Here is an 18,749-nt window from a genome sequence, read left to right on the forward strand (position 1 = left end):
GTTGTCTCCCTTTGACAGTTCCAGATTTCTGCTTATTTTTCAGTGATATAAGCAACTTGGAGTTGCTCCCTTATCTATTTTCTACTGCTTTGGGCATTGGGTGGCTTGGAGTTGTCTGTCCTTTTATTGCTTGTATATGAACGGGTGTGATGTGTGTTTGTCCTCTCTGTTTTGTAATCATGTAAATAAAAGGACGTGTCTTTCTACGTTTGTGTGTAAAAGGCTAAGAAAATGTTAAGTGTTAATTAATTTGTTTTCATTTGTTAACCATTGATATAACTTCCCATATGAAGTCATTTAAGGAAGAAAGGTATATTTTCTTTATTTACTTCATAATTAACTAACAAAGTTTATTAATTAACCAACACTTATTGGCTTGAGGCAACATTCACCTAAGATAGGTTGAGCTGACTCCTTTAGTAGCACACAGCATCCCAGATGAAAGCAGGCTATGCATGACAGTTTGCAGCGGCCTAGGTAGTGATGGGCAGCCAGTTCTAACATTGCTTTTTATGGTGTGTAACCAAGTCTCGAGCAGGTCTCCTGAGCATCTTTGTCAACTTTGGAGTGGTTTTGGAGATATTGCTTCATAGATGAACTCTCTTGGGCTGCAGCATGGAGTGTGGCTGAACCTGCAAAGTTTCCTTTTTAAAAGATCTTGGTTCAGGGGAGTGTGATGCAGAATCATTTTGGCTTCTATACAATATAAGAGGCAAAGCAATAAAAATAAAAATGGATAACAAAATTTAACTTCCTCTTTTTACAAACTGACTTACACTCACAAACCAAAACTCACTACCAGTTGTTAAAAGAGCAACAGTTTAATTGAAAACACCTTTTTGATTATATATTTGCGAACTGTTAACCTCATCTTCATAGTTGTTGTTTAATCACATTTCGGCAACTCCTCTGGCATTCTTCAGGTGATTAACTGTGACGGCATAGGAATGCTGAGTTTCGTAACTGAATCCTCAGTAATTACTGCCTACATAGTTGTTGTTTCACCACATTTTGGCCAACTAAACCCCTGGCCAACTTTGGGTAAGATTGAAATCACTATCTTCAGGCAATGCTCACCAGGAACCGTAGATATTCAATGCCTCTATCCACTGCGCCACAGGCCCCAAAAGGCAAAAAAATAATAAAAATTTTAAAAAAATATGTAATATCTTTTTAATTAGTTAAGTGTTTCAGAGAAGTTTTAAAAATCCCATAATTAGTTATACATAAAGTGGGAAGTATCTGGAATTCTTTTTTCTTTGACCAATCATTGGGAATCAACCATTTCTCAAGAAAAAGTGATTTTTTTTTTTTTCTTTTTTTCCAGGAATGACAACAAATCTGACCTGATGTCATCTCGTTTGAATGAAATTTACCAACAACTTGAAGCCATGGATGCTGATAAGGCTCCAGCCAAAGCTGCTGTCATTCTTGCTGGGTTGGGATTCTCACCGAAAATGCAAGCAACTCCCACAAAGTGAGTATACAATGAACAGAAAATAAACACCCACATATGTACATCATAGTTTTTGTTAATTTATGTAGTTTTTAATTTGATAACCTTTTAATAAACTTTTTCTTTTTCTAGAGAATTTTCTGGTGGTTGGAGAATGAGGTTAGCACTTGCAAGAGCTTTGTTTTCAAAGTAAGTTGGTTTATTATTTCACTGGCATGACTATGAAAATTCCATAGCCGATTTCTTCATTGAAATTACATTTTTTTTTTTTTTTTTTTTTTAAGTTAAAATATTATGACATGTAAGAATTATCTGTGAGAGTTTGGTTTTATTTTTACACATTTTCTTTTACCAATTTTGATTAATAATTTTTTTTCTTGTAATTAAATTGACTTGGAAAAAAATTAGTTGTCATCTGCTTGTTATTTACATATACAGTAATACCTCAGTGTTTGACCATAATTCATTCCAGAGGTTTGTTCAAACACCGATATGTTTGACAACCAAAATGATATTTCCTCTTTAAATTAACTAAAATAGAATTAATTGGTTCCAATGTTTAAAAGTCTCCTTTAATCTGCAAACTTTGAGAAGTTTATACATTTAATTGCACAGAAAATTACCAACAAACATTAAGACGATTAGTCTTTTTTTTTTTTTTTTTACACAGGAGTCACCACTTATCAAGGTCCAGAGGCCACTCGAGGATAAGGGTTAATGAGTATACATTAGCCAATGTGATTATAGCGCATTAAAATCAAGTAGTGAAATTTCGTCAAATTAAGTGTAAAACTATTGTTGCCAGGTTTAAGTTTTAGAGATGATTGGTCGGATTGTGACTTTTTTTTTTTTTTTTTTACACACAGGCATCAACACATTATCAAGGCCAAGAGGCCACTCGAGGATAAGGATTAAAGAGTGTACAGTAGAAATTGGATAATATAGTAATCAATTCGGTAAATTTAACATATGGAACGGCTCATCAAGAACTTGTTTACGTTAGACTTGAAGACAACCATATTGTAGTCAGCCGGAAAGCAGGAAAACGGAAGACAATTCCATAGGCGTGCAGTTCTAAGAAAGAAGCTTTGTTCATGGAATCTACGCTTAGCTTTAGGCATAGATAAAGAGTGGGGGGAATTATTGATAGTATTTTCAGCTAGACGATTGAAAGTTTGGCGAGGGGGGGGGGGACCATAGACTGAAGCTCAGTTGAACACTTTCCATGAAAATAACGATACATCAGAAACAAACTCGCAACATCTCTTCTGTGAGATAGAGGTTGCAAGGAGGAGAAAAGGACATCTCCTACGAGGCTACGAAGTCTATTTTGAACTCTATCAAGGCAGGACAAGCCCTTTCTAGCAGCTCCTGCCCAGATGTGGAAACAGTATTCCATTCTTGGACGTACCTGGCTCTTATATAGATAGAGAATTGCATCAGCAGGGAGATATCTACTGGATCGATACAAAGATCCCACCATTTTTCCAGCGGCCTTGGCAACATGTATGATGTACGTGTTACATCTTGATGTACGTGTTCCATTTAAGATCAGGAGTAAAGGTCAAGCCCAGAAGCTTGTCAAAACTTGAGGCCTCCTGAAGATGAGAGCCATTCATTTCAATTGATGCCAGATGTGGATCAGAATGTTGATGATGTAAAGAGAGAAGCTTGGTTTTAGATGCATTAAAAGTAACCAACCACTCCTTTCCCCATTGTACCACGTACTCAAGATCAGAGGAGAGAGAATCAGAGAGAACTTGGTCGTTTACTGTCTTAGATGTGCTACCATAAATGGTAGTGTCATCAGCATAAATGTCTACAAATGATGTAAGGATGTGATTTGGAAGATCATTAATGTAGATCAGGAATAAAGTTGGGCTCAGGATGGACCCTTGAGGGACTCCAGCATTAATACTGTGAGCTTCTAATTTTTGCCCCTCAGCTACTACTCTTATGAACCTATCAGAAAGAAATGATTTAATAATTGAGAAGACATTTCCAGCTATACCATAGCTAGAGATCTTGTGAAGTAAACCTTTATGCCATACCTTATCAAAGGCCTTAGATATGTCAAGAGCAATTGCCCTAGAAAGGTTGCCTCCGTCGAGAGAGTTGCTAATCCTATGACATATAAGTATGGGCGCTAGTTCTGGTGAAAGTTTTTTAAGTATTATAATTGGAATACCGTCAGGGCCTGTTGCTTTACTGGAATCAAGGTTTTTGATTAGCTTGGCAACATCACGTACAGATATATGTATATCACATAGCGTGTTTTCTGATACAGGAGGAAATATTGGGTGTTGGCGGCCTTGGTCGCAAAGGGTAGAATTAGCTGCAAAGTTCTTAGCTTTGTCTGATGCTGACGAGATTACCTCAGGTCCATTGCTTTAGTTAGGATAGAGCACACGCTTCTGTTCATGATTCTGTTTGCTATTTGCCAAAACTGGTGGGAACCAAGCCGCTGCTCAGCTACTTTGGACTTTACGGACTGAGCATACAACTCTCTTGCATTCTTTATTACTTTCTTACAATGGTTGCTGGCAGTCCTGAAAGCGGCTTTAGTTTCCATACATCTATTACGTTGGAAGCAGTGGAAAAAGTGATTTCTGTGCGCAATGGCAGCAGCGCATTCTGGAGAGAACCATGGCTGACTGTTAGGTTTTTGCTGGAACTTTTTTGAGGATATGAAACGGTCTATACCTGCAATTAACCATTCCGTCAGGTCTGATACTATAGAGGACACATCCTTTTTAAGCATGGAACGCAGAGGTAGATCCGATATAAATGTACGGAAGCTATCCCAGTCAGCCTTAGTGTATCGATATACTGTACGATGGAGAAGTACGTCTCGGGACTTTTCATTTTTATCTTAATTGATACAACAGAGTGGTCGGAAGAGCCAAGAGGAGACAGAACAGAAACTGAACATAGTTCAGGGCAAGTTGCGAGAAAAAGGTCTAGTAGACTCTCATATTGGCCGTCATTGTCGGGCGCACGGGTGGGTTCGTGAACAATCTGAGTGAGGTCATAAGCAATGGAGAAATCATGACAGAACCTCCCCTCATCATCGGTCTTGTTTGAGTGGGTTAACCATTCCATGTTGTGAACATTGAAGTCTCCACATACGTGAATGTTAGTTAAAGGATAAGTAGATAGGACTTGGTCAATTTTCTCAGATATGTTTTTAAAGATAGTAACTCCGCTGTTCTGGGGGTGATAGAGAGTAAATATAAATGCAGTAGTGTGAGCTAATGCAACCCGGAAGCACATATAGGGTAAGTTAGGATTTTCTCTGGAGATGTCCTTACCACATGGAAAGCCATCTTTAATATAGGCACATATTCCATGCCTATGGCGATCTTGGGGGTCAGATTTAGAAGTTAGAGTATCCTTAATTGCAAACTCTTCTAGGGAAATAGCTTGTCCAATGCCAGTTTTACTTAAAAATAAAAGGTCTGGTTTAGTCTCCTGTAATTAGGTTTCAACCTCTGGAAGGTTAGAACGTAGACCCCTGATGTTGGAGAAGGAGACATGGTAGTAGGGGGTCTACATTAGAAGTTGGAGAACCGGGTTTAATCGTGTATTTTTTCTTGAAATTTGTCATGATGGAATTTTGGAATTTGTGGACTAGGTCGTCAGATTTGCTTAGAGCAGGACAGAGAGGGGAAACTAAGAGAGAAAAAGAAACTAAGAATTTTTTTTTTGTAAAACATAAGGTAAAGCCGTAACAATTACTCACTAATATGGCATCGAGAGGCCCCACTAGAAGCTACTGCATGGTCCAGAATCCATTCACCAAACGGCAATACAGCAGCCCCAGTACTTTGCACCTGCTGATAGGACAGCCTCCTTAGTAGTTATGCCAAGGTTCAGGTCCCTGACTATCAGGCGGATGACGTCAGCCTAGATAAAACGTTTACCTCCAGCACCCTTACTAGTGACATGGCTACAAGGATAGACATAGAAACAGAAAATTTCCATCATCTCTGCCAACTGTTCGCGCAAAATACTGCCAACCTAGAAAACATATATATTAAATCATATATTAAATACCTGTATAGAGGAAGAAGCAGAGAGAGATAGGCAGGTTACTGTTTGGAAGAGGAATCCACTTCTACCAAAACAGGCAAATTGTAATCTGGGGTTCTCTTTGGAAAATTTCTTGGATGAAGATGATTTCTAAATGAGGTGTTCTTTACGTCCACTTCGTTCATGTTGCATAAAGCTCTGGTCTCTACTGATTTTTTTCTTGACTCTTTGGACACATTGTAGTTCGTTGTCATCCCACGCTAAAAGAGGTAACCAATTGAATTGTAGGGTTCTGTTGCCACGCTGGTGTGCTAAAAATAACTCTAAACCGTCTAGACAACGGGTTGCGATGATGTTGTTCTAAAAATAACTCCTCGCAAAATTCAGACTCCTATGAGGACGTTGTTAGGGTAGGGGTGTATCGTCACACTATGCTTAAAAAATATCACACACCTAACCACCAATCTGATCCGATCAGTATGAATCACGTTTAACTGAAGAACAGCATTGCTTGTTTACATTCAAAGCGAAACCAGCAGTTCGAATTCTGAAATTTCATTTGACTACAAGACAAGGAAATTTACAACTTTTGGTTCGGACACAATTGTTCTATGATAAAAATGTTCAACGACCGAAGTATTAATATACGAAGAAGATTCTATTGATACAAATACGACTGTATTAAGTTTAAGTTACTTTCCTTTGTTTTAACTTCTTTCACTTAGTGTTATGGCCATCTATAATATAAATTTCACTTGTCTGTTTAAATGTATGTATGTATGTATGTATGTATGGCTGCCTAAAACTTTTGACAGAGGCGACGGATTTTCACAAGATGAATATCGTTTTGAAGCCCGACCCTTCAGACAACAAAGATTAAAAAATTGGCAAAAAACATTAATTCCTTCACGCTCAACTGGGCACTTTTCTACAGGGAGGGTCACGTTTTTCACCAATATTTTCGAAAGTCCTCCCCTCTTTTCGATTGTCTAGCCTTAATTTAAACTTATGTTACTTCCGGTTTGGCGATGAATGCAACAGCAAAGATGTCACTTTTTTTTTGGGGGGGGGGGTTCCTCCTTCGTGATATAGGTTCAAGACTGCCTGCCTACTACCAATTTATGTTTTTGCTCAACACACACCTCAAAATACCTGAGTAATGCTGGGCACCCAGGCCATGATAACTATGGGAGGAAGAAACAGTATTATTATGTAGATACTAGTTTATCTAATTTTCAATTTTTTATCTAAATTTTAAAAAATTAGAAATCACAATATAAACAAAAATGATATAAATAGTAAACATTTGTTGATGAATAGTGAATTTCATCAAATTGTTTACAAAGTATTGATTTGATGAATAAATACCTGTTAGAGACACAAAGTTTGTATGTTACATATTTGTCAGCTATAGAATTTGTTAGAATGATTTTCATCTAATGAATATAAACTCGGTTTATCTTTACATTTGCACATTTTTTTTTTTTTTTTACTTTAATTTCAGTTTTAATCTGACCTTTTATGGTATTAAAAACTTTTTTTCTCCATTTTAGGCCTGACTTGTTGCTTCTTGATGGTAAGTCTTTCTATTTATCTATAATTTAAAGGGCAGTTGTCTGTATACCTAGCTAAAACTATAGAAGAAAAACCTATAAAGTTGGTATTTTCTTGCTCAGTGTTGACCCAGATGAATAATATCTAAAATTTAGAAAAAAAAAAAAAATATTCAAGGATGTTTTACATTTATTTGATGCATTAACTAAGGGAAATAATTCTGATTTTGTTTTTGGTTTTTAAGAGATATTTAACTTATGCTGACATATTCCTTGAGCAATCTAGAAAAGTGTATGTGTGTGTGTGCTCAGAGAGCGGAATGGGTTTGGTAGAGAAGAGAGGAGGGAATAGAGGGATGGAAGTTTTAATAAGAATGTCTGTACTTTTTTTCCTTTCTGCCTTATGCACATTTCATAACCTGTAACGAAAATATTGTCTTTGGGTTTATAGGCTGCTCTTTAGAGATAATGATTTATTTATAAAAAATGGATATATTATTCAAAAGTAAAATAAAAAGGATGAAAGGTGAACAAGAAAGATGAGAAGAATGGCATGTCAAAAACATTAAAAAAAACTCATTTTAAAGATGATAATCAGAGAAAAAAAATACACCCCTCCCCAAACAAAATATTTGACACAATGTTAAGATTCTCAAGCTGCCATCTCAGATCTGACTTACAAAAATATATACATGCACACATTTTTAATTTTTTTTTAATTCTTTGTGGTTGGATGGGCTAATGCATTATTTTAATAAATAATTGTTTGAATGTGTCGAATAATGTTAAGTTGATCCAGACTTTATATTATTTAAAAACAGGATCATGCTATAATTTTTTATTTCAAGAAATCTTTTTGATTGAAGGCCCACATTCATGAAAAATTATCTCTTTATTTTTTTACCTTCAACCATAACATAGTTTATGTAGCCTATGGGCTCTCTAGATCATAGTTCGTCTACATTTTTTTTATTTATTGACAATCATCCAAGAAAGTTTGAGCTAACTCCGTTCATTATCCAAATATCAAATAAGTACTGTTTGTGCTGCAAATTTTGATAGGAAATTTAATTTTGTGTAATATTGATGCATGGGCATAACCTTAAAAGACATCCAGTGATGATGCCCATTTAAGAGCTATGGAGAATGTGTTTTCCCTGTGCTCCCAGGTCCACTTTGACCTAAAGTGGCCATACTTGTTAAGGCATTGGTCTTACCAGATAAGTCTGTCTGAAGATACTGGCTTATTGGCCCAAAATGCACCAAACATTGATGTTATTGTTTTTCCCCCCCTTTACTTTTGCAAAACTCAATCATGATCTGCAAAGTCCAAAACAAAAAACAACAATTTTCTTTCTACAAAACAATCAAACCAAACATCATGAATAAATATTTAAAGATACAAAAATTTGAATAAAAACTTAAATTTTTTTTTTTTAAATTATTGAATTCGACATTAAATAATCAAAAATGGATGACCTGCCATTAAACAAGAACAACCAACCAAAGATCTTAAGCCATTCACAATTCCAGCCTCTAGAACCATGAATTCACAGTTCAGTGATTTTTTTTTTTTTAAGTCGGCTTTCAATGTTGTCATCTATATTTTGATCTATCCTCTCTCCCTGTACCTCTTTTACCAGTGATGAGGTGGATCTGGCTGATAACACAAATTGAATGGAAATTTGTCCAGCGGACGATATCAAACATGATCAACAGATACATTGAGGGCATTGCCAAGGCTGCTGCAAAGAAGGCAGGCTCTCTTTACTGTGCTAGAAAGTTACTTACGCCTGAGAGTACCCTGTACCTCTACATGGCCACCATTTGCCCATATATAGAGTATTGTTGCCACATTTGGGTTGGTGCATCTGCTACTAATCTCCCCCTCTCAAACAAGGTTCAAAAGAGAGTCGCCAACCTAATAGGTCTCGCACTGTCAGCTAAGCTTCAACCTCTTTCCCCCAACGAAATGTTGCATCCTTCTGCCTGTTTTACAAGTATTTTAATGGATGTTTTTTACTATAAACTAACAAGTCACCTGGCATTAGCCGGTCGTAATATACACTTAAATATGATATCTTAGTTTAGGCAGATTTTGTATTTATTATTATTGTGCCAATTCTCTATTGATTATTATATTGTACCCAATAGTGATTTCAAGTTTAAGAAAAAAATGACTGGAGTGTCATTAGCTAGAATCAAAACATTTAGCACTCCAGCATTATTCGCTACCATACCATCTGAGCTAAGTTTGCATGCATATTAAAACTACAAATTAACTGACTTATGTATATTTGTGCATGCATAGAGGAGCATTTAAAGTTAACTTATGCCTTCAAAGTTCCAATTTTGACCTACTTGTTAATTCTCTAACAGATATTTTTACTGACTAAAAACCAAATGGAATTTGTTTGACAGGTCCGAATTCCCTATATATCTAGTCTCAAGTCTGTATATCAAAAATTGACAATAGTTTGGTAGATCATTCTGCGCACACACACACAGATATGGTCCCTCACTTGTGTGTGTGTGTATATATATATAGAGAGAGAGAGATAGATTTATTTTTCTATATTTTTTAATATCTTTTCTTTTTTAATTTTTAGAACCGACAAACATGTTGGATATGAAAGCGATTATTTGGCTAGAAAATTACTTACAGGTAATACTTTTTATTTATTCTTATACTGTATTTTATTGTAATTTTTGTTGGTTTTTTTTTTTTGTTTTTTTAATTATTTATAAAGTGTATAGCTGAAGCAAATTTCTAACTATTCCACTTTTTATTTTCTCATTTTTTTTAGACGTGGGTCACAACTATTTTAGTAGTATCTCACGATCGTCAATTTTTAAACGCTGTTGCTACGGACATTTTTCATTTGCATACTGGTAGAATAGACTCGTACAAAGGAAACTATGAATCTTTCCGAAAAATCCGAGAGGATCGATTGAAAAATCAACAGAAAGAATTTGAGGCTCAACAGCAATACAGAGAACATATTCAGGTTTGTTGGCATTCTCTTTTTAGGTTTTTTGTTTGTTTCTTTTTCTTTTTTCCTTTGTTTTTTCTTTTTTTTTTCTTTTTTTCTTCATTCTCTTTTTAGGCTTTCTTTTTTTTCTTTTTTCCTTTTCTTTTCTTTTTTCCTTTTCATTTTTTCTTTTTCCTTTTTTCCTTTTCTTTTTTTCTTTTTCCTTTTCTTTTTTCCTTTTCTTTTCTTTTTCCTTTTCTTTTTTTCCTTTTTTCCTTTTCTTTTTTCCTTTCCTTTTTCCTTTCCTTTTTTCCTTTTTTCCTTTTCTTTTTTCCTTTTCTTTTTCCTTTTTTTAATTTTTTTTTTTTCCTTTTTTCTTTTTTTCTTTTTTTTCTTTTTTCCTTTTTTCTTTTCTTTTCCTTTTTTCTTTTTTTCCTTTCTTTTTTCCTTTTTTCTTTTTTCCTTTTTTCTTTTTTCCTTTTTTCTTTTTTTCCTTTTTTCCTTTTTTCTTTAGCCGAAAGCTAAATCATATTGGAAATAGTTCATTATGTATGATCAATTGAAAATAAGTTGCCATTTTTCACATTGCTTGAATGCAGACAATTTTTGATTTTTAGTTTTTTCAAGAGTATTAGTGCATAAAAGACCATGTCTTTTATCCCGTGAAAAAAAAAATTATTTTGTGAGCTGGTGTTACCTTACCAAACGAACTCTTGTATTTTGTGTGCCACTTTGAATATAAATAACTTACAACAAATCTCTAAAACATTTGTCAATAATCAGATCCTAAAATATTTTTTCCTTAATTACATTGTGTAATTTTTAAAATGACATAATGTAAAAACATCAGTTTTCTCATTTCTGTCATTTTTTTTTTACAAATGCTTTGATTTTAGAACTAAATACAAATTAAATTAAAATTATTTGTCTGATTAAAACTTTTTACACCTAAACATATTGAATAGATTCAAGAAATTTAACAACTACTTAATATTTTAATTGCACAAGAACATAAACAACAGTTCTTAAATACATTTGTCAAAAATATGATTCCAAAGTATTTAGATTAATGGAAAAAATTGGCGTTTCATTATAATAGTGAAAATGGAAATATTGAATTTAAAGTAAAATTTACTTAACTGTCATGTTGCAATAATGAACATATCCAAAAATTAAGAAAAACGATATGATAGTAAATTAATTATTAATAAAAATAGTTTTTAAAAAAATTCAAGTATATATATACTTGCAGTACCCGCTAACCGGTGTTGCCCAATGGAAGTATGCCCCCCACCCCCACCCACCTCGGCAAAGATTATTAGTATGGTTGTTGTTGTTGTTACCCAACCTCCTACCTCATGTTATGAACAGCTTTTGGAATAGACACTCCCAACTTCTCATGGTTAGAACCACTATTGGAATGTCAAGAACGGGTGGAAGGAGGTAGTGTAGTAAGGGTATTGAGCAACCACCAGCTATTAAAAAAAAAAAAAAAAAAAAAATAGCAGCGAGGAGGGGGGGGATTAGAGGCAGTAGGCAGCCTGGGTGGAGATAGGTGGAAAAAAACATCCATTTAGCTGTCGAAGCTGTGGTAATATTGTTGCATAGGGATTATATTTTAGAAGATGACGTATGTATTATGTTGTTGTTATGTTTGTCTTAGAGGTTCATGTTGTGTGCAGATATATCGCGTATTTATCAAGAGAGAGACAGTTCTGTATATATAATAGACAGTGTACATGTTAATACAGGAGAACGGAGCATGTAATTCAACGAGAGGAAATTTATGATACACTGACAGATAGACAGAGAGATAGTGCGTTTGGCATTTACGTTTGACAGTTCCGTGAATGGGAGTGTTTCTATAAACATTGACACATATATTTCTTACTTATTTTTGAGATGATGATTTTCACAAGTTCTTATAATATAAATGGACAATACCTTTTCTGTTGACTACATAACACAAAGACGCAGATACCAAAAGATGAAGTTGTTTGTTTATTCCGTTTCGACTGGTCAATGGCTTTGCATTAAGGAATTCAAGTCTTACATGATTCTTCTTATAACCTCCGCTTCCAAGCTCTCTCTGACTCCTCTCTTCTCCCCTGACTGACTGAGGCTCGACTGAGTTTTTTTACTTACTATATTGAGACCCATGACGTCATTGCATGACCAACATGTGCATATTAGACACATGGCATGACATGCCTCCGTGTTTAAGCATGCATTGTTACTCACATGTTTCAAACATGTGCAATTGCACGTTTTGAAACCATTTCTGACGACCAGGAAATTTCCCATTCTCTTTGTTTTACAAAGGAATTTAACCTACGTGTTAATTCTCTAACCGATATTTTTATTATGCATTCTTTCTTAAGAATGTGAATAGATTTCACAGCCAAATTTTTTTTATAAAATATTTTAAAAGAATTAACAATTTAACTGGACATTTCATTTAAAACCTATTGTTCTTTAAAACTTATCTACAGGGTTCGATTCTCGTTTTATCTGATATCTTTTTCATTTAACTAGTTCTCTTTTTTTACTTACATAAAAAGGGGACAGCCCTTTTCATGTAATAATATTGACTGGTTACTTATCGGTCTCTGCGACTATAAATAGTTCATCTCAAAGTTTTATTAAGAAGCAGAAATTTACTTAAGAACAAAAACATGGAATCCTATCCTAAGGAAATTAAACAAAACTTTTGTGTATTTATCATTTATTATTTTTTTTTTATTAATTATTGCAATATTTGGTTTCAATTTTACATATCAAAACACCATAACAAAAAAAAATAAAACGCCTCAAAAACAAAAGAAGGTTTTTTGTTTCATTTTGATAATAAAAAAAAATAAATAAAAAAAAACTTTAAATTCGCTAATAAAAATAACCGAGAAAAATGGAGAAAAAAACAATGTTATACGTATTTATCGCAAGATGTAACCCTGTTTAAATGTTAAAACTTTAAAAAAAAATCCTTTTGGATGGGTGCGAATGTGCAACCCGTAGGTTCTTACGCGGCCCCGATATCCACTGGGCCACGACGATGGCATTGAAATAACGTCTTGTTTATTTCTATTTAAACCATATAGCAGGACTTGGTAATGAAATGAAGTCAATCCGTTATGATGTCTTATCTCTCTTTCTCTCTCTCTTGTTTCGGTATAGTGTTCAAATGTAAATAGATATAACTGTCGCTCTCTCTCACTTTCTCTCTCTCCCTCTAAACACATTTAGAGAGAGAGAAAGGGATAGAGAAACAAATTACTTAGTTGATGCTCAGTAATCACTTTATTTAATTTAAAATGTTGGCCTTCTGTATCGGTAGATGCCATATTGGATAACGGCTTGTTTGCGTGTTCATTTAAGTTTATAGAATTGTAAGCTGAAATAAGGAATCGGTCTGATCTAAGGCAATGAGAATAGCAGGAATGTTGTAAGGGAGAATTATTTTTCGAATCGATGGATGGGAATTTAACATTTGGGCTAATAGTTTATGAATCTGTTATGATGGGTGTAACCACAATATCCATACCATGTGTATATATCTATGCGGTGTTTATGGGGATCGGTAGGAGGACTTTAGCAATAGGAAGGGAAAATTGGGACTACTTCCTCTATAGGTTAATCCGATAGTGCTAGTGTAGCTCCTCGGATTGAATCTGGGATTTTATTTGAACACCTGAATGTGTCAGAAAAATCTTTAAAGTTACATAAGGTAGTGGCTAATAGGCTAGATATAAGAAATTTGTATGTGCCATCTTTTGTAAACCTACAGTATTTTGGTCCAGAGGGGAAAAACTGAGGCTTTTCTCGCAATCCAGAGATTCTGCAATCTATCATGAATGTTTTGGAAAGAGCACAAATATACAAAGTTGAAAATGGACAACATTTAAAAGATATTATTTTTTATAAATATTGTTTAAATTTTGCATTACTTTATTTTTTAAATTTCCCCATGTCTTGGTCAGATTGTGTTAAAATTACAGAAAGATATCATCAAAAATAAACTATTTAAGTTCAAAACCTTTCAGCGACCTTTTGGAAACCCTGTGTATGTATGTATATATATATATATATATATATATATATATATATATATAACTCAAATGACCTTGTAACGATGTATGTAACGCACTTTCCAGTTTACGACATCCGGTTGCGCATGCGCGCATGACCTGCGCACTGAAATATTAACGTTATTATTTCGAAATTATTATTTAACATGGGAAGAGTGGGGTTTAATATATCTTAAACGTAATACAGAAATGAGCGATGTAAAAAAAATAAATAAAAGCAGATATATCAAAATTTGAATTTAACTATAATAAGTATTATGGTGTCTGTTCAGTGCACATTTACCTATAAGTATGGCCAACCACTTATAATTCAGTAACTGTAAATTTTTTTTTTCAAAAATAATCAATTATGATAAACAGAACGACTCATAGAAATCTATCTATATTCTTTTTTCATTTTAATATACTTTCATAGAAATGTTTCTGTTATGTCAAAAAAAACCTATTTTCTTTACATCACAAGTGTCACGCTCATACATGAATTCCATAGTTAATATAACATACTGACCCAACGGATCACAGGTAGTCTAGTATATATATATATATATATATATATATATATATAAAACGGCATCAAGTCAGGGAAAGTAACTCAGTTCGTCTTATTACAATTAATGGTGGATGTCATGCAATTATCTATTTGTATAAAGTAGATGTTTTAAGTAATAATGCAGTAATATTTAACTAATTGCGACATGACAATTAAATAGATAACCTTGCATTTTAGTTGACATAAAAAGTAAATTATCTTTTTTCTTATGAAAACTCAATTTTTCGACTGTCGGATATCTCTATTATAACGAACAAGAACTAAAAAATTAAACTAACAAAGACCAGCTATACATAAATAACTTCATGAAATAAATAACTTCATGAAATGAATGAATTCTGGCTATTTCATTGCTATTAATTACATTGTTGTCTTAAATGAGTTTGAAGGCTACAGATACTTTAAATGAAAGCACTTTATTCAAGCTCCTTGGCTTAATGTTCACAAGAAACATGAGTTGGAATAGATACATCAAGATCCTTAGCAGCAGCCTTGGCAATGAGGTAGGCTTTCTCTATTGTGCTAGAAAGTTACTTACTAGAAAGTATCTTATACCTCTACAAAGCCACTATTCGCCCGTATACATTTGTCGCATTTGGGCTGGTGCATCTGCTACTAGTTTCTCGCTCCTGGATAGGGTCCAAAAGAGAGTTGCCAACCTAATAGGTTCTGGACTGTCATCTAAGCTTCAGCCCCTGTCCTATCAACAAAATTCTTGTTTTACAAGTATTTTAATAGTGGGTGCTCTGACAAACTACAAGCCCTTGTACACCCTCGATGAAAATATCCCCGACAAGCAGCAAAGTCCCACCCTTACACAGTTGAGATCCCTAGATGTAAGAAAGCCTTTTACTCTAATAGTTTCTTCCCCCAGAACTGCAGGACTTTGGAATTCTTTTTTTTTTTTTTTTTTTACAAGGTAGTCGCCACTTATCAAGGCCCGGAAGCCACTCGGGGATAAGGGTTATTGTCTGTACAATACGTTAGTGTTGGAGATTTGATAAAGACTTAAGGAGGCGGTTCATCAGGAATTTGTTTACATTGGATTTGAAGACATCCAGGTTGTAGTCGGGTGGGAAACAGGCAACCGGAACAGAGTTCCACAGGCGTGCACTTAAAGAAAGAAGCTTTGTTCATGGAATCTACGTTTTGATTTTGGCACAAATAAGGAGTGGGGATAATTTTTGACAGTGATTTCAGCTAGGCGGGTGTTTATCATGAAAGATTGGTGAGGGTGGGGGGCAGAGATTGGAGTTAAGACGAGCAACTGCCATGGTAATAACGATAAAACAAAGACAGGCTCGCAACGTCTCTCCTGTGGGAGATAGGTTGCAGGAAAGGGAGAAAAGGGTATCACCCACTAGGCCACAAAGCCTATTTTGTACTCTGTCAAGACGGGATAGGCTGTTTTTAGCAGCTCCTGCCCAGATGTGGCAGCAGTACTCCATCCTTGGACGTAATTGGCTTTTATACAGATAGAGAATTGCATCAGTAGTGAGATATCTTCTGGACCGGTAGAAGGATTCTACCATTTTTCCAGCGACCTTGGCAACTGACTTGTTTCCTACTTTAGGTTTCCTACTTCCCCAACTGTACTGACATGCAGAAGTTCAAGTGTAATGTGAACAGACATCTTGCTGCTAAACTCCCTACATAGTACCCCTGCAACTTAGGTCCCTGATAGTAGCCCCCTATATCAAAGTGACAATGTGTCTTGTTTGGGGTGAAAATGTCATTTAAAAAAAAAAAAATCTTCATTGACAAAATTTTAAGTACAAGAACTAGGATTGCTAGAACGATTTTATTTCACATACAGTCCATTTTCTTACTAGGACATTTCTTTTACAATATTTGTGGTGTATAACACAGCATTGCATGAGGAAGACTTGTTAATTTGTGTGTGATTTAATGTTTTGGTTCTTGTCCAGAATTCTCTCTATATTAAAAAAACAAAAATAAAGAAAAATCTGTATGATGTACGTAGTCAAAATGAAACGAACATAGCATATTCGAAAAATTACATAAAATGGTCAAGTACTTTATTTTTATAAAGAAAATCATTTTTTGTATCAATTAATAGGGATTCATAGGCATTACAACAAAATCTTGCAAGTTTGAATTTTTGAGTTATCTCTGTTTCTTGAAATTATTTTCAAAAAGGTGTGCAAGACAGTTGCTCCTTGAATACTCAAAATCTGATTTCCATATTTAAAAATAAATAAAACTACTTAACCAATTTATGTGATTTTTGGAATATGATAATTTTGTTTTGTCACAGGTATGTATACCATATTAATTTTATTTTTTAATTTTTTAATATAGAGGGAATTCTGAACAAGTACTGCATTTTTATTTTGAGAATACTTTAGTTGCTGGTGGAGTGGTTTAATAATTTAAAACCCGAGACCTGCTGTGAAACTTGTTCATCACTGATAGTTGACCTCAGAGTATCAGCAACATGCATTTTACCTCCAGAACCCCTCACCCCCCCCCCCATATAAAAAAAAGCAAAAATGCAAATTTTTTAACGTACCTGTAACAAAATGAAAATATATTCTAAAAATCACATGAATTGATTAAGTAATTTTTTTTGTTTTTAACTAAGAAAATCAAATTTTATGAAGTGAGAAAGGTCTGTCTTTATCCGCTATATTTAATAAAGCGAGACAATTCCATTTGAACCATTGAGATTTTAAAATCAGTTTTATAATAGCTACAACATCCTATTAATCACTAAAAATCTTTAAAAAAAAACATTTTATTTGTAAAAAAAAAAAATTGATCAATTTAGATGATATTTGGAATACAATATTTTCGTTCCATGACTGGTATGTACATCATAAAGATTTTTCTATATTTTTTTTTTCTCTTTAGGTTGAATTCTGGATAAAAACTAAAAATTATTTCTTGAATATATTACATTAATTTTTTTTTTTTTTTTTTTTTAATCATTTCAGATTTTCATCGATCGATTCCGTTACAATGCAAACCGTGCTTCACAAGTTCAAAGCAAATTGAAACTACTTGAGAAACTGTAAGTTGATAACATTGCATTATTTTTTTATAAATGAAATATTGCTTTTTGGCAAAATTGTCTGAAGCAATCTTTTCAAAAATAAACCATTTCTTAGCTACATACAAACTATCCTTTATTCTTTATTCTGTTACAGATCATATTAAGCAATCTAAATTAGGAGAGAATTGAAAAAGTTAAAAAAAAAAAAAAAAATTTAATGTAAACAAACAAATGTTTACACAATAATAAAATTTAATTTTATGGTCAGATCCTTAAAAAATGAGTAGTGGAAAGGGTTCCATAAATGGATGGTTTTATTTAATGTTACCAAAAGCAAAGCTCCTTTCCTTTAATAATTATAAGAAACCTTACCAACCACTAATTGCCATGCTTGATAGCACTCCTTAACCTAAGATTAGCAGGCAACATGAATTGGAATAAATATGTAGAAGATACTGCCAAGACTGCTGCAATGAAAATGGACGCCTTGTACTATGCTTGGAAACTTATAACTGCCAGTAGCCTATGTCATTACAAAGTCACCATTCGTCTATGCTTGGAGTATGGTTGCCACTTCTGTGCTAATGCATAAAATCATTAGTCTCTTTCTTTTTGTCAACATCCAAAAAAAGAGTTTCTAATCTAATAGACCTGTTCCATTATTCCTGTTTGTTTTGCAAGTATTTCAACACAATGTTCCAATGAACTTGTTGCACCCATGCCCCTGTAATGTAAACACACCTGACCATCAAGCAGCAAAATCCCAACCCTTCACTATAGAGGTTCCCAGATGCTGGCAGGCTTTCTATTTTTAAGGGCTTCTTTTACTCCATCCGCTTACCTTTGAAATTTCCTCCCTGTTTCTCTAACCATACAAACAAATGTAATGTGAACCAGCATCTCGCTGCATAACTCCCCACTTAAGTTGCCCCTATAGACATGGCCCCTTAAGTTTCAGTGGTAGTTTGCCTTGTTTGAGCTGAATAGAATTTTTAAAACTAATAAATGAATAAAATAAAAAATAAAAGGCTATAATTAACAATATATTTTATTTATTCAATGAAAAGTTTTTCAGAAGTATTTTT

At 34.0% G+C, this 18,749-nt stretch overlaps 1 protein-coding gene across 1 annotated transcript in view; it reads left to right on the plus strand.

Moving 5' to 3' along the window:
* LOC145279646 (ATP-binding cassette sub-family F member 3-like) overlaps window positions 1-18,749 on the plus strand; it is a 68,842-nt gene that overhangs the window by 33,746 nt on the left and 16,347 nt on the right. The window contains exons 8-13 of the mRNA XM_080130876.1: window positions 1,328-1,477; window positions 1,589-1,645; window positions 7,042-7,064; window positions 9,651-9,706; window positions 9,849-10,049; window positions 17,606-17,682. Coding sequence (XP_079987002.1) covers window positions 1,328-1,477; window positions 1,589-1,645; window positions 7,042-7,064; window positions 9,651-9,706; window positions 9,849-10,049; window positions 17,606-17,682 — 564 coding nt within the window. The remainder of the gene's footprint in view (window positions 1-1,327; window positions 1,478-1,588; window positions 1,646-7,041; window positions 7,065-9,650; window positions 9,707-9,848; window positions 10,050-17,605; window positions 17,683-18,749) is intronic.

The sequence above is a fragment of the Euprymna scolopes genome, chromosome 7 (assembly GCF_053919585.1).
Source record: "Euprymna scolopes isolate OS-2025 chromosome 7, ASM5391958v1, whole genome shotgun sequence".
Taxonomy (NCBI): Eukaryota; Metazoa; Mollusca; class Cephalopoda; order Sepiida; family Sepiolidae; genus Euprymna; species Euprymna scolopes.